This window comes from Salmo trutta, chromosome 27 (assembly GCF_901001165.1).
Source record: "Salmo trutta chromosome 27, fSalTru1.1, whole genome shotgun sequence".
Classification (NCBI taxonomy): Eukaryota; Metazoa; Chordata; class Actinopteri; order Salmoniformes; family Salmonidae; genus Salmo; species Salmo trutta.
Window position 1 is genome coordinate 35770627 of NC_042983.1, and position 16324 is coordinate 35786950.

Consider the following 16324-nt stretch of genomic DNA (forward strand, 5'->3'; position numbering starts at 1 on the left):
CCACCAATGGTGGTGCCAGAGCATCGAACAGTTTTGACTGGGCTGAGCGGGAACTGTGCTTCCTCAGAGGTAGGGAGGCGAGCAGGCCAGAGGTGGATGAACGCAGTGCCCTTGTTTGGGTGTAGGGCCTGATCAGAGCCTGAAGGTACGGAGGTGCCGTTCCCCTAATAACTGACTGAGCAGAGATTATGATCTGGCAGAGTGGAAGTGGCAGGACTGAGTGTTTTTAGAGGTCTTGATTATGGAACGAGTTGCAGCTGGAAGGAATTTGCTCTGACTCCAGCACACCTGTCTCCAGCCACACAGTCACACAGAGAGGGAGAGGGTGTACTGGGGGAGTAACTGCAGATTAAGAAGACACCGGATGAACACCAGAGGGCGTAGCAGGAGCAGATGTGACAGTAAGTATAAAAGCAAAGCTCGCTTTCATTTAATAAAAAAAAAAGCTTTAAAAGGTAGCTTAATGGGATAATGTCTTACTGTGGTATGTGAAGAATCTAATACTTTACCTTGCATGCGGTACAAATCACATTGTGGAAGCACCTCCTCTAAGAGTATGAACTAGGCTGTTTGAGAAGGTTTGAATCCTAATCAACCTGCCTACACATAGTTTGAAGTACAATACCAACATAGCTACTGTAGTAGGTCAAAGATGTGTGCTGGAAAACCTTGGTAGAGCATGGGTGGAATAGATATTGTGGTGCTCGTGAATTTCCTTCTTTTTTCGGCTTCAGACCAATGCCTATTCTCACTTAATTTTTTATTATATACAACTAGGTAGAGTGAGCATAGAGCTATAAGAGAATTAGTAGATATACAAATATACTGTGGGTATACACAGTTGATATACAGTGGATGTACAAATGTGCAGTATCAATATGAATTCATCTTAATGCAGAGCGATCAACAAAAGTGCAAATGCAGTATAGCGCAGCAATTTTTGTGTAGGCTACCGTTCAGAGAAGGCTTGATGCAGTGTGCAGCATAGAGTGCATAGTCCAAAGGATCTTTTCAGGTGGCGTGGTTTTGGTCATGAACCGCCTGCCAGAGGTACATTTTTTTCTTCTTTCCTGCACACTTTCTTGCTCTGGAGCTAGGTGCATGACCTTCTGCGGACAGAACAATGCATTGCAGTTTGCCCTTGCAGTGGGCAGACCCAGACCCAAACCAGACTGTGATGGAGGAGGTGAGGATGGACTCAACGATTGATACGTAAAACCGGATCAGGAATGACTGGGAGACATTGAGTTTTTTAAGCTGTCACAAGTAGGTAATACATGTATCTGATATCCCTCTAGTGGTGTGGGGGCTGTGCTTTGGCAAAGTGGGTGGGGTTATATCCTGCCTGTTTGGCCCTGTCCGGGGGTATCATCAGATGGGACCACAGTGTCTCCTGACCCCTCCGGTCTCAGCCTCCAGTATTTATGCTGCAGTAGTTTATGTGTCGGGGGGCTAGGGTCAGTCTGTTATATCTGGAGTATTTCTCCTGTCTTATCCGGTGTCCTGTGTGAATTTAAGTATGCTCTCTCTAATTCTCTCTTTCTTTCTCTCTCTCGGAGGACCTGAGCCCTAGGACCATGCCTCAGGACTACCTGGCATGATGACTCCTTGCTGTCCCCAGTCCACCTGGCCGTGCTGCTGCTCTAGTTTAAACTGTTCTGCCTGTGGCTATGGAACCCTGACCTGTTCACCGGACGTGCTACCTGTCCCAGACCTGCTGTTTTCAACTCTCTAGAGACAGCAGGAGCGGTAGCGATACTCTCAATGATTGGCTATGAAAAGCCAACTGACATTTACTCTTGAGGTGCTGACTTGTTGCACCCTCGACAACTACTGTGATTATTATTATTTGACCATGCTGGTCATTTATGAACATTTGAACATCTTGGCCATGTTCTGTTATAATCTCCACCCGGCACAGCCAGAAGAGGACTGGCCATCCCTCATAGCCTGGTTCCCCTCTAGGTTTCTTCCTAGGTTTTGGCCTTTCTAGGGAGTTTTTCCTAGCCACCGTGCTTCTACACTTGCATTACTTGCTGTTTGGGGTTTTAGGCTGGGTTTCTGTACAGCACTTTGAGATATCAGCTGATGTAAGAATGGCTATATAAATACATTTGATTTGATTTGATCTGCTGGTGTGTGCCTTCTTGGTGACCGCTGTGATGTTGCCTTCTTGGTGACCGCTGTGATGTTGCCTTCTTGGTGACCGCTGTGATGTTGCCTTCTTGGTTGTCCTCCCACTTGAGGTTGTGGGAGATTATGGTCCCCCGGAGTTTTTATGATTCAGCCGTGCCATCAATCTTCAAATCAAATTTTATTTGCCGAATACAACAGGTATAGACTTAACGTGAAATGCTTACTTACAAGCCCTTAACCAACAATGCAGTTTTAAGAAAATATTCACTAAATAATCTAATGTAAAAAAAAATAAAAAAAATGTAACACTATAAAATAACAATAATGAAGCTTCATACAGGGGGTACCGGTACCGAGTCAATGTGCGGAGGTACAGGTTAGTCAAGGTAATTTGTACATGTAAGTAGGGGTAAAGAGACTAGAGGGGGTGGGGGTCAATGCAAATAGTCCAGGTGACGATTTGATGAATTGTTCAGCAGTCTTATGGCTTGGGGGTAGAAGCTGTTAAGGAACCTTTTGGACCTAGACTTGGCGCTCCGGTACCGCTAGCCGTGCGGTAGCAGAGAGAACAGTCTATGACTTGGGAGAACATTTTTGGGGCCTTCCTCAGGGGGGAGAGACGGTGGGGGCGTTTTCTGAAGTCTACCATCTCCACGGTTTTGTCTGTTGAGTTCCAAGTTATTGCGACTGCACCAGTAGTCTCGAGTCATCCTGATCTCACACACTCACATTGTTTCGCTACACGGGTCATCCTGATCTCACACGTTCACATTCCATTTCGCTACACGGGTCATCCTGATCTCGCACACTCACATTCCATTTCGCTACACGGGTCATCCTGATCTCACACGTTCACATTCCATTTCGCTACACGGGTCATCCTGATCTCGCACAGTCACATTCCATTTCGCTACACGGGTCATCCTGATCTCACACGTTCACATTCCATTTCGCTACACGGGTCATCCTGATCTCTCACGTTCACATTCCATTTCGCTACACGGGTCATCCTGATCTCGCACACTCACATTCCATTTCGCTACACGGGTCATCCTGATCTCACACGTTCACATTCCATTTCGCTACACGGGTCATCCTGATCTCACACACTCACATTCCATTTCGCTACACGGGTCATCCTGATCTCGCACACTCACATTCCATTTCGCTACACGGGTCATCCTGATACATCTGTGTAGTGAAAGAGAATGCGAGTTTGCGAGATCAGGATGATATCGTATGAAGCTATTGCACCAGGCCACCAGCCAGTTGACCTCTCCACGGTACATGGACTTATCGCCGTCGGTGATGAGACCGAACAGTGGTGTCATCTGCAAACTTGAGTAGTTTGCCAGATGCGTTGTTGGAGGTGCAGTCATTGCAGTAGAGGTGAGAGCATGCATCCTTGCGGCTCTCCGGTGCTGAAGGATAGAGTCAGAAAGGTGTTTTCCCATCTTCACGTGTTGTGTCCTGTTTGTCAGGAAGTCAGTGATCCACTGACAGATAGCGCTGGACACATTCAGCTGGGAGTTTTGTTTTGTAGCAGTTCTGGGATGATGGTATTGAACGCAGAGCTGGGGTCCAATAACAATATCCTTGCATATGTCTTTGGGTTATCGAGGTGTTTGAGGTAGTGTAGGCCCATGTTGACAGCGTCGTCCACAGACCTGTTAGCTGATCTGCAGTGGGTCAAGGGAGGCGTCAGTGATGGTTTAGAGAGGGGACAGTACCAGGCTCTCAAAGGTTTTCATGATGACCGAGGTGAGTGCGACAGGTTTGAAGTCGTTCAGGTAGGACACCTTTTGTTTTTTCGAGAGTGGAACAATAATGGAGGATTGGAAACAAAAACATACAATAAGTCCTTGTAACACTAATAAATACAAACATATAATAAATTGTCGATGTAGATTTGGTCATAGTGTTTTAATCATCTCTATAATATAAAACATGTATTGATAAATTAAAAGGACTAGAAATTAGGCTAGACTACCCATTCCATACACATCGGTCTTCAGTAGTTACCACAGCCACAAAGTCATAAACCCCCCTATTTCTACAATTTACCTTCTTAAAATGTGACTTTAAACCTACCCCTAAAATGAACCAATCTGCTAAACTTTTGCCCAACTCTAACCTTAAATTAAGACCAAAAAGCACATTTTTGTTTTTATGAATTTTTACAATATAGCACAGTAGAAATTAGTTTGGAGCGACATCTGGTAAGTGAAACATTTTGCTTTCATTTAGAGAGAAAACACAACCCTACTGTCCCATCTGGACTGGTCGCCTGATGTTGATTTAATGCCGTCCATTTCAGTTTCCTCGCTCACATTAAATTCACATATATGCCAATGCCAACACAGAAACTGGCATTAGTTTAGCATCAAAAAAGTTTCAGTTCAAGAGAGGAAAACAGCCCAACATGAACGAATGTATTCATTCGAACATTGAAATCAAGGATACACACTTGGACAAAACAAGAGAATCTTTCAGCTGTTTATTGTTTTGTTTAAATTACTTATAGGTAATGCTTATAGTATTATAAGTTCAGTCATTCATTCATTCATTCAGGGGTGAGCAGCTGAAGGTAATTGCATTACTGTCTCTAGACACAATCCCATCTAGCCACTTGGAAACAGGACATTCTTCTGGCAGTAGTGTAATAAAATATTTTGGTATTCTTTCCATGAAGTTGACCACAAACAGATTACAAAAGTATAAGGAAGCATTGGGTTGTCATCGTTCCATTTTTAGCACACTGGATATAGAGGTGTCATGCTGTGCAATGTCTCATCCAATAATTTGACATACTCCAAATGTCATAAAAATAAAAAAGGGGACTGTAACTCAGTACAAAATGTCCTCCTAGTGTCAGAAATAGATTTCATAAAAACATAGTAATTAATAACATACAACTGATCATCATTCACCCAGTCACAATCACATCTATACCAACCACCTGTAGCCTGTTCAGGATCTTTATTGGCTTTCCACAACATGATTTCCCGTTCCTTGTCCTATTTTGGCACAAGTAACAGACTTGTCTAAAGATACCAGTCTAGTATGGTATGACCAGGAAACAGAAAAGGCCCCCCTAAAAAGAAATTCTGGGTTATTCCATTATTGGTAATCAAATGTATATAAAAAAGTGACTAATGAAAATACTGTGCGTTAGATCTGGCCAAATGGATTGAGCCATTGTCGCAAACAAACAGAAATTGCACTAAGGTGTGGTTTGGCAAAAACGAAAGGCAGATAAAGGCATCGGGTAGGCCTACTCTTATTATTAGATGACTGTCAATGACAGGTTTGGGAGGAAAATCATAAGGCACAGGTTAAAAAGAGAGAAACATTTTCTAAATACGTAAACCATTGCTTGATCAAAATTAATGTGGTATAAAGAATGAATGCACCGGTGTTCATTGTTCAATGGTCCCCCTTTCAAAACCTCCGGTGAAATGGAATGAAATGCTTTTTTACAACTATGTATATGTACTGATATCTATTATGTCAGATATACTCAATTCAGTAACAATCAGGGGTCATCCTTTCTTTTGTGAATAGAACAATGGTAGAACACAACAATGATAGAGAAAGTGATAAGTGATCGTAGTTTCTGATTGGAAAAAAAACTACAACAAAAAGACAGTAAATACAAAAGCTTTTCCTTTAAAAAACAAAATCCAAAATGTACCATAGACTCATAGAAATGTAGTGACAGACAGTCATAGGACAACACATCATATTCCCACTGGCCCACAAGACCTAAAAATACCAGGAAAGTGCTGCTTTTAGAAAATCAACCAGCTCCCCAGACTGCCCCAAGGGTTTGAAATTTTAAGGACATGCTCTCTGGCATTAAAATCAAGGTATTCTGGGGTGAAACAATCCTGCGAAGTGACAAGTGCCCTTTCTAATAATGGCTAACAGCTGGGCTGTGAGGTGAGGGTGGGGCGCCTCAGTGGCTCTGAAGCCACTCCACCCTCAGTTCAGCCACCTCTTTTCCGTACCAGTCGTGAAGTTTGGAGAAGCACCCTGTCCCGGGGGAGACAGGACTCTCAAGAGATGCACCCCTCCTGCGCGGAGGCACGGGCGGAGGCCTGACCCCATCGCCCCCTCCATTACCATTTCCCTCCCACGGCACACCAGAGTGGGGGCCCTCACCGAACCCATTGACCAGAGCAGAAGGCTTGCTCCAGGCCACCCCGTTCTCTTTAGAAGCGCCTGACAGGAGCTGCACCTCCTCCTGACGGCTGCAGGCATGAGCCGAACCCTGTGTGAGCGCTGCACCTGTAACCTGGGTAGAGGGCACGTGGGAAGCGCTGAATGATGCTCCTGATTTGGAGCGTGCCACCCCCCCAGCCTTCTTGGAGGACTTGGGCCTGCCCTGCAGCCCACCAGCCCCCTCCTGGATTTCCTCCAGCTGCCTCTCCAACTCCCGCACCACTAGCCGCATGTAGTCGAAGCTGGCTCGCGACAGAGCCTTAACCCACGACTCCATGGCCGCCTGGTTCTCCGCCGCCATCTTGTAGACACGCGCCTTGGCGCAGTCAAATTTGATGGCAAAGGCGAACTCCTCAGCTGACTCGCAGAGCTCTACGGTGCAGCCCTCCAACACGATGACGCCGATGGGTTCCCGCCTCTCACGCTCCTCAAAGTAGAACAGCATGTTGCCCTTCAGGATCAACCAACGCCGGTGGTAGGCTGTGTTTCGCTCCCCCTTCTTGAAGAGGAAGCCTGTCTTGTCTGGCGGCGAGTCGCAGGTGGCATAGTGAGCCACACTACGTTCATTCAGCTTCATCACGCCTTCTCCACAGGGGTGTTCTTAAAAAAAATATATATAATCATCATCACAATATAGCATCTGGGTACTAGTCCAGCTCATCAATATGATTTATTAACTAATTGTTTAGGTATACACAGGTCAGAGGCATCTAGGATTAGACTACTGTAAACAAATTAAACAGCTCACAAGTCCTATACCTGCCCATTTGTAGTTTACAAGTACTGTAGTGTGCAAACAAAGACGGGGGTCATGCAAGAGGTCACTGTAACGATCTCTGCTAGCTAGAGCGACTTAGCTTAATGCATCGTTTCTCAAACACTGTCCTGGGGACCCCAAGGGGTGCATGTTTTGGTTTTTGCCCAGCCCAGCAGTCTGGGGAGCTCATCAACTTGATTATTTTAATCAACTGTGTAGTGCTAGAGCAAAAAAATAAAAAATAAATAAACGGGGTCGGGCCGAGTTTGGGAAACGCTGGCGTATTGCCACTGATGTTATATGATTGAACAGGTGAAAGTGAGTGCTCTGCCACATAGATTTTACCTTTCCAGATATGTCTAATCAGTGATATATTTTTTAAGTATCACATAGTGGTGCAAAAAAAAAAAAAAAAATGGGTTTTACATTTAACAGCATTTTCAGTCAATAGTACCGAAGACTGGATGTAGACTAGGGGTACACTCACAGATCGCTCTCATATCCAGTTGCTGAACCCTTTACCGCAGGCCTGTTTGACCTCACAACAGCATTGCAGGTCAGAATTCACCATCCCCTTTCTCTCCGCTGGAGCTGGAAGAAAAAAAAAAAATCACCGCAAATCTTACACTGTAATTTCGAAAATAAAAAAAGGTCAGTCTCTCACCACAGGAAAAAAAAACGGCTTATAAATACCAACACATGAATGTTTCATGGATAACGTTAGCTAGCTATACTTTCAATGGCTTAGATTTGACACGTCATCAGCACAAGGATGCAACGTTACCAATAAATCCCCTTGAAAACAGTGCTAGCTAGCCAATCCAACTACTGAAAGAAAGCTAACGTTAGCTAGCAAACACACACCTAGCATGATGCCCCTAGCTAAATGTTTTTGGTCCAGACAGAGAAAATTATCCAACGTCAGCAAATACAGTTTAATCGCCTTAAAACAGGATACTTAATACTATGTCTGTCATTTAAATATATATATATATACACACAATTGTCCCATTTCCACAAGTAGTTTTCTCATACCTTCTTGCAGTGTTGTTAAAGCTATTTTTCGCCTTTTTCTTTTTAGCTTTTCATTCCTTTTCTCCTAGTGAGTCACGTGTTCTTTCGACACAGCATCACGTCAACCAGCAGTGGGAACACTTGCTGTCCCTGGCTCCGTGCAGGAGCTTCTTCTTTAAGTTTTATTGGCAAATCACAACCAACTGACAGGTGCATACACTGCCACCTATTGTACAGGAGTGTAAGGCCGGTCACGACCTACAGTTGAAGTCGGTAGTTTACATACACTTAGGTTGGAGTCATTAAAACTCGTTTTTCAACCACTCCACAAATTTCTTGTTAACAAACTATACTTATAGGACTATAGTCGGTTAGGATATCTACTTTGTGCATGACACAAGTCCTTTTTCCAACAATTGTTTACAGACAGATTATTTCACTTATAATTCACTGTATCACAATTCCAGTGGGTCAGAAGTTTACATACACTAAAGTGACTGTGCTTTTAAACAACTTGGACAATTCCAGAAAAGGATGTCATGGCTTTAGAAGCTTCTAATCGGCCAATTGACATCATTTGATACCTGTGGATGTATTTCAAGGCCGACCTTCAAACCTAGTGCCTCTTTGCTTGACATCATGGGAAAATCAAAAGAAATCGCCAAGACCTCAGAAAACTAAGTGTAGACCTCCACAAGTCTGGTTCATCCTTGGGAGCAGTTTCCAAACGCCTGAAGGTACCACGTTCATCTGTACAAACAATAGTACCCAAGTATAAACACCATGGGACCACGTAGCCGTCATACCGCTCAGGAAGGAGATGCGTTCTGTCTCCTAGAGATGAACGTACCTTGGTGCGAAAAGTGCAAATCAATCCCAGAACAACAGCAAATGACCTTGTGAAGATGCTGGAGGAAACAGGTACAAAAGTATCTACATCCACAGTAAAACGAGTCCTATATCAACATAACCTAAAAGGCCGCTCAGCAAGGAATAAGCCACTGCTCCAAAACCACCATAAAAAAGCCAGACTACGGTTTGCAACTGCACATGGGGACAAAGATGGTACTTTTTGGAGAAATGTCCTCTTGTCTGATGAAACAAAAATAGAACTGTTTGGCCATAATGACCATCGTTATGTTGGGGGGGAAAAGGGGGAGGCTTGCAAGCCGAATAACACCGTCCCAACCGTGAAGCATGGGGGTGGCAGCATCATGTTGTGGGGGTGCTTTACTGCAGGAGGGACTGGTGCACTTCCCCAAATAAATGGCATCATGAGGATGGAAAATGATGTGGATATATTGAAGCAACATCTTAAGACATCAGTCAAGAAGTTAAAACTTGGTGGGAAATGGATCTTCCAAATGGACAATGATCCCAAGCATTCTTCCAAAGTTGTGGCAAATGGCTTAAGGACAACAAAGTCAAGTTATTGGAGTGGCCATCAGAAAGCTCTGACCTCAACCCTATGGAAAATTTGTGGGCAGAACTGAAAAAGCGTGTGCGAGCAAGGAGGCCTACAAACCTGACTCAGTTACACCAGCTCTGTCAGGAGGAATGGGCCAAAATTCACCCAACTTATTGTGGGAAGCTTGTGGAAGGCTACCCAAAACGTTTGACCCAAGTTAAACAATTTAAAGGCAATGCTACCCAATACTAATTAAGTTTATGTGAACTTCTGACCCACTGGGAATGTGATGAAAGAAATAAAATCTGAAATAAATCATTCTCTCTACTATTATTCTGACATTTCACGTTCTTAAAATAAAGTGGTGATTCTAACTGACCTAAAACAGGGAATTTTTACTAGGATTAAATGTCAGGAATTGTGAAAAACTGAGTTTAAATGTATCTGGCTAAGGTGTATGTAAACTTCCGACTTCAACTGTATTTATACCACTATATTTTCTTAATTAACTAACCCAGAATTTCTAATAGATTAAAATAAGTCCCAACAAACCTCACTACTCCCATTACCCCCACCCAAAATACCACCCACTCCCCATTCCCGTCCAACCTCTCTGACCCTATCAAACAACCTCTCCCTTTCTACATCATACATTTCACAAAATAATAATACATGATCAACCATTTCCTCTACCATACAGCCATTACACATTCCAGGACCATGTTTCCCTATCAATTTCAAAGATTAATTCAATCCCGCAAACCCTAATCTCATCCTACACAACATAACCTCCTCCCTTCTGTTCCCATTATATGACACTATCTCCCGTGCAGATTTCATTGTATTATAACAATGTCTGCCCTTACTACTTTCATCCCATTGTCTCTGCCAGCAATCTAACCCATTTTCCAGAATGAATGTTTTATTTTCCCCTCTACCCAACTACACCCTTATATCCACAATATTCTTTCTCACTGCTCTTTCTGCTATTATATCTACTGTATCATTTCCATTAACTCCTGTATGAGCCGGAATTCAACAGAACTGAATTTCAATACCATTTCTTTGTAAGCCCAACAGCATCATTATTTCTACCCATAAATCATCACATTCTGACGTTCCAGATCTTAAGATACACTATACTGATGCAGAGTCCCAACATATTACTAGTCTTCTTGGTTGTGCCTCCTCTATCCATTGGAATCCAACAATTATCGCAACCATTTCTGTTGAATATACAGATAAATCATTAGTTAGTCTCTTGCATAGATTAATATTGAAATCAGGAATAAATACACCTGCTCCTGTCTTCCCATTCATGGGATCCTTTGAACCATCTGTATACACTGCAAGACAAGAATAAAACGTATTACTATTATATTATACCCACTATTGTTCCTACATTATCTTCTTCCCACCACTGTTTATTTACTTCTGTCAGGCTCAGATCAACATGGTGGAACATGTCCTATTGCCACAGATGGCCCTATAACAACATTTCTGAGTCCATATTCATCAACCCTTTTTCCAATCTCTGGGCCAAATCTCCTCTTTTGATATCATTCATATTCCCTGCACTCTTCCAGTACTCTCAGTATATGATGGTCTACCGTACTACCCTTCAATCCAGTATGCCAGGGCTGGCATAACTCTTCTAAGGGATAGTGGCATTTCCCCAGTATCTACTTGTGAAGCCTCAACCGGTGTAGTTTTAATTGCACCATCGCACATCCTGAATGCCCTCGCTTGCATCCTATCAAGGTGCAACAGCGATGTAAAAGCCGCAGAACCATATACAAAGTACTCAATCTTCGGACGATCTCATCAAAGTACGCTAAATATTCAGTAAGTATTGCCTATCTGCCCCCCCAATCATGCCCAACTATTGTCCTCACAATATTTAAGACTTTCTTATATTTAGTCTCAATATATGTAATATGATGTCTCCATGTAAGCTTTTCATCAAAACCATTGCCCCAAATACTTAAATTCTGTTACCCTTTCCATTCGTATTGCATATAATTGAACACTGACATCTTCCTTAAATCTTTTTGTTAGTGAACAACATACGGCAACATGGCAACAACCCCATGATAAGGACCATTCCTTTACTGCTACAACAGCACCTTTTACATAAGGAATATTCCTTCCCCTTTTCCAAATGGCACCATCATCTGCATATAACGCCGCCCCTATACCCTGTCCAATACCCCAAAGATATCATCAAACATCATTCTCCCACTAATGCCTATTCCATTCAATTTAATCAGTAAACCTTCCCGCCACCTTGTATCATATGCTTTTTCAATATCAAAATATACTATTGACGGCCTCCCGAATGGCGCAGTGGTCTAAGGCACTGCATCGCACTGTGCCACGAGAGATTCTGTGTTCGAGTCCAGGCTCTGTTGCAGCTGGCAGCGACCGGGAGACTCATTGGCCCAGCGTCGTCCGGGTTAGGGGAGGGTTTGGCCGGCAGGGATGTCCTTGTCCCATCGTGCACTAGTGACTCCTGTGGCGGGCCGGGCGCAGTGCACGCTGACAGGGTCACCAGGTGTTTCCTCAGACGCATTGGTGTAGCTGGCTTCCGGGTTAAGTGGGCATTTTGTCAAGAAGCAGTGCAGCTTGGTTGGGTTGTGTTTCGGAGGACGCATGGCTCGCGACCTTTGCCTCTCCCGAGTCCATACGGGAGTTGCAGCGATGAGACAAGACTGTAACTACCAATTGGATACCATGAAATTGGAGAGAAAAAGGGATAAATAATAATAAAAAATATATATATATACTATTGACATCACTTCCTTCATTGCCAAAGCCTTGGTCACCTCCATGACTAACTTTAACTAATGCATCAAGGCTAGTTCTTCATTTTCTGAATCCACTCTGGTGTGGACTTAATAGACGCCTATGTTCCAGATAATACATCATCTTCCTACAATCAACTTTTCCATTCATTTACAGAGATTTGATGCAAGTGCAATATCAATCAATCAATCAATCAATACAATTTATTTATTTAGGTTTGGACACACCTACTCATTCAAGGGTTTTTCTTTATTTGTACTATTTTCTACATTGCAGAATAATAGTGAAGACATCAAAACTATGAAATAACACATTGGGTATCATGTAGTAACCAGAAAAAGTGTTAAACAAATCAAAATATATTTTAGATTATTCAGAGTAGTTACCCTTTGCATTGGTGACAGCTTTGCACACTTTTGGAATTCTCTCAACCAGCTTCATAAGGAATGCTTTTCCAACAGTCTTGAAAGAGTTCCCACATGTGCTGAGCACTTGTTGGCTGCTTTTCTTTCACTCTGCGGTCCAACTCATCCCACACCATTTCAATTGGGTTGAGGCCGGGTGATTGTGGAGGCCAGATCATCTGATGCATCACTCCATCACTCTCCTTGGTCAAATAGCCTTTACAAAGCCTGGAGGTGTGTTTTGGGTCATTGTCCTATTGATAACAAACGATAGTCCTTTGTCAGAGATAAACAAATGATAGTCCTTTGTCAGAGACTCCAGTCACCCTAGTTATAGACTCTTTTCTCTACTACCGCACAGCAAGCGGTACCGGAGCGCCAAGTCTAGGACCAAAAGGCTCTTCGACAGCTTCCACCCCCCAAGCTTCTACCCCCAAACATTCATAAAATCGCCACCGGACAATTTACACTGCTGCTACTTGCTTGTTGTTTGTTACTTATACATAGTCACTTCACTCCCACCTACATGTACAGATTACCTCAACTAGCCTGTACCCCCGCACACTGACTCGGTATCGGTGCCCCCCTGTATATACTGTAGCCTCGTTATTGTTATTCTTATTGCGTTACTTTTATTATTACTTTTTATTTTAGTCTACTTGTTAAATATTTTCTTCTTCTTGAACTGCACTGTTGGTTAAGGGCTTGTAAGTAACCATTTCACTGTAAAGTCTACACTTGTTGTATTCGGCGCATGTGACAAATAAAGTTTGATTTGACTAACCGCAAACCAGATGGGTTGGCGTATCACTGCAGAATGCTGTGGTAGCCATGCTGGTTAAGTGTGCCTTGAATTCTAAATACATCACAGACAGTGTCACCAGCAAAGCACCCTCACACCATAACACCTCCTCCTCCATGCTTCACGGTGGGAACCACACATGCGGAGATCATCCGTTCACCTACTCTGCGTCTCACAAAGACATGCCGGTTGGAACCATAAATCTCCCATTTGGATTCATCAGACCAAAGGACAGATTTCCACCGGTCTAATGTCCATTGCTCGGGTTTCTTGGCCCAAACAAGTCTCTTCTTCTTATTGGTGTCCTTTAGTAGTGGTTTCTTTGCAGCAATTCGACCATGAAGGCCTGATTCACGTAGTCTCCTCTGAACAGTTGATGTTGAGATGTGTCTTTTACTTGAACTCTGAAGCATTTATTTGGGCTGCAATCTGAGGTTCCGTTAACTCTCATGAACTTATCCTCTACAGCAGAAGTAACTGGGTCTTCCTTTCCTGTGGCGGTCTTTCTGAGAGCCAATTTCATCATAGCGCTTGATGGTTTTTGCGACTGCACGTGAAGAAACTTTCAAAGTTCTTGAAGTTTTCCGGATTGACTGACCTCCATGTCTTAAAGTAATGATAGATTGTCGTTTCCCTTTGCTTATTTGAGCTGTTCTTGCCATACTATGGACTTGGTCTTTTACCAAATAGGGCTATCTTCTGTATACCACCCCTACCTTGTCACAACACAACTGATTGGCTCAAACGCATTAAGAAGGAAAGAAATTCCACAAATTAACTTAACAAAGCACACGTTTTAATTTAAATGCATTCCCGGTGACTACCCCATGAAGCTGGTTGAGAGAATGCCAAGAGTGTGCAAAGCTGTCATCAAGGCAAAGGGTGGCTACTTTGAAGAATCTCAAATATAAAACATATTTGGATTTGTTTAACACATGTTTGGTTACTACATAATTCCATGTGTTATTTCATAGTTTTGATGTCTTCACTATTATTCTACAATGTAGAAAATAGCAAAAATAAAGAAAAACCCTTGAACGAGTAGGTGTGTCCAAACTTTTGACTGGCACTGTACTTCAAGATCTATGTTGCATGTGACTGGAAAATGATCACTACCTATTGTGGATTCTATCTTCACACCCCACTCACATACTGTGTACCAGCAATGGAGGAGGACCCAATGTAAGATCTAAGCATGACAATGTACCTCTAGTCACATTTATCCATGTCCCCCGAACATCATTTATACCAACTTGTCCCCTTCACTCCATAAAGTCTTCAGCCACTAAACCATTGGCATCTGTGGTATTGCTGCCCCACAAGCTGTTATGCACACTGAAATCTCCACACCATACTGTATCTCCTTATCACCTTTACTGGATTTTGCAACTAGATTCAGATGCAGAGACGGGTTTACAAGGATTATAGTAATTAACAAATGTGATATTACCCCCTTCTCTACAAATCTCCAGTGCCACACATTCATGTTATTTGAAACCATGAATCTCTCTAAGTGCTACATCTTCTTTGATAAATGCACCACTGAAAACTCTATTTCTATCACTTCTCACAGAGATAAACCCAGGTATAATATAATCCAATTGAGGTTTAAACCATATTTATTTTATACACACCACATCCTGTAAAACATCTAAATCATGTACACACTTCTTAAATTCTTGTCCATTGGCAATCAAACTCCTAGCGTTCCATTGAACAACAAGGAACACCATAATACTATGTATTATGCTGATCGTTCAGCATCCAATGTATCAGTTCTACATAACTACATAACCAGAATATCTTTGGCTGCCTTCACTAATTATTTTATTTGTGCAGTCCTGTTCTTACCTGGAGCAGTCATATTGATTGCCCTACACATGAAGGCCAAGAAGTCTACACAATCTACTACCATAATCTTTCTCTGTAATCAAGCATTTATGCTCGCATATCACATTAACAATCGGGCTGAGGTTCCAGTGGCGTCCTCTGAGCAGCCACTATCTGCCAATATGTTGTATCTGGAGTATTTTGAACACTAGGTTTGTTATTCACTTTCCAATAGTCTCAGCATAGGATACATTGTTTGTAATTGTTTACCTCTGCGCTTCCATGGCTTTCTGTTGTACTTCACATCCTCCCTCACAGTTATAACATTTAACTTTAGCATCAGGCCCACATTTTCCATACACGTGATGCCTACCACACTTTGCACATCTCATTTTACCTTTGCACACATTAGCAACATGCTCCATCCGTTGGCACTTGAAGCACAGAAGTGGAGGCGGCACATACTCTCTAACCGGATAACTGAGGGATCCTAGCTGCACCCTATTCTGCAGGTTCCCTTCAAATTGTAACAGTACAGTTGTAGTGTCCACTCGACTGCCACTTCTTTTGCTTTTCATCCTTTTCGCGTCAATAACTTTTCCTCCTTTCAGGGAAGCCTTAACTTCTTCCATTTCCATTGGCATTCCAGCAATTACTCCTCTCATTTTAGACATAGTACTGGGAATGTGACATTCCACCCGACCCCCATTTAGTGTGTTCAATTTCAAAACTTTCTCCTACTGAATTGTACTGTTTGCAGTGATCAGGACGTTCCCCGAACCCAGCGGTTGGGCATCCTTAATAACCCAAATTCCCAAATTATTTTTGTCAAATGCAAAGGATGGAAGTACTTACTTGCTGGTTCTGGGAACCATAACTTTCTAACTTTCTACTCCAACCTCTTTGTCTAGTGATCCTGCGCTTTACAGATCTACTCTCAACAC

At 42.8% G+C, this 16324-nt stretch overlaps 1 protein-coding gene across 1 annotated transcript; it reads right to left on the minus strand.

The window, feature by feature from the left end:
- Nucleotides 1–4618: 4618 nt before the first annotated feature.
- pheta1 (PH domain containing endocytic trafficking adaptor 1) lies at nt 4619–8328 on the minus strand. The gene is made up of 3 exons (XM_029717928.1): nt 8153–8328; nt 7605–7708; nt 4619–6960 (listed from the first exon to the last, which is right to left on the minus strand). Exon 3 carries the CDS (start codon nt 6935–6937, stop codon nt 6095–6097), a length of 843 nt encoding a protein of 280 aa, XP_029573788.1. The 5' UTR covers nt 6938–6960; nt 7605–7708; nt 8153–8328; the 3' UTR covers nt 4619–6094.
- Nucleotides 8329–16324: the final 7996 nt, after the last annotated feature.

What these genes read in the sequence shown, in the direction of transcription:
- pheta1 (XM_029717928.1), bottom strand. Translation starts at nt 6,937, where the DNA reads ATGAAGCTGAATGAACGTAGTGTGGCTCACTATGCCACCTGCGACTCG.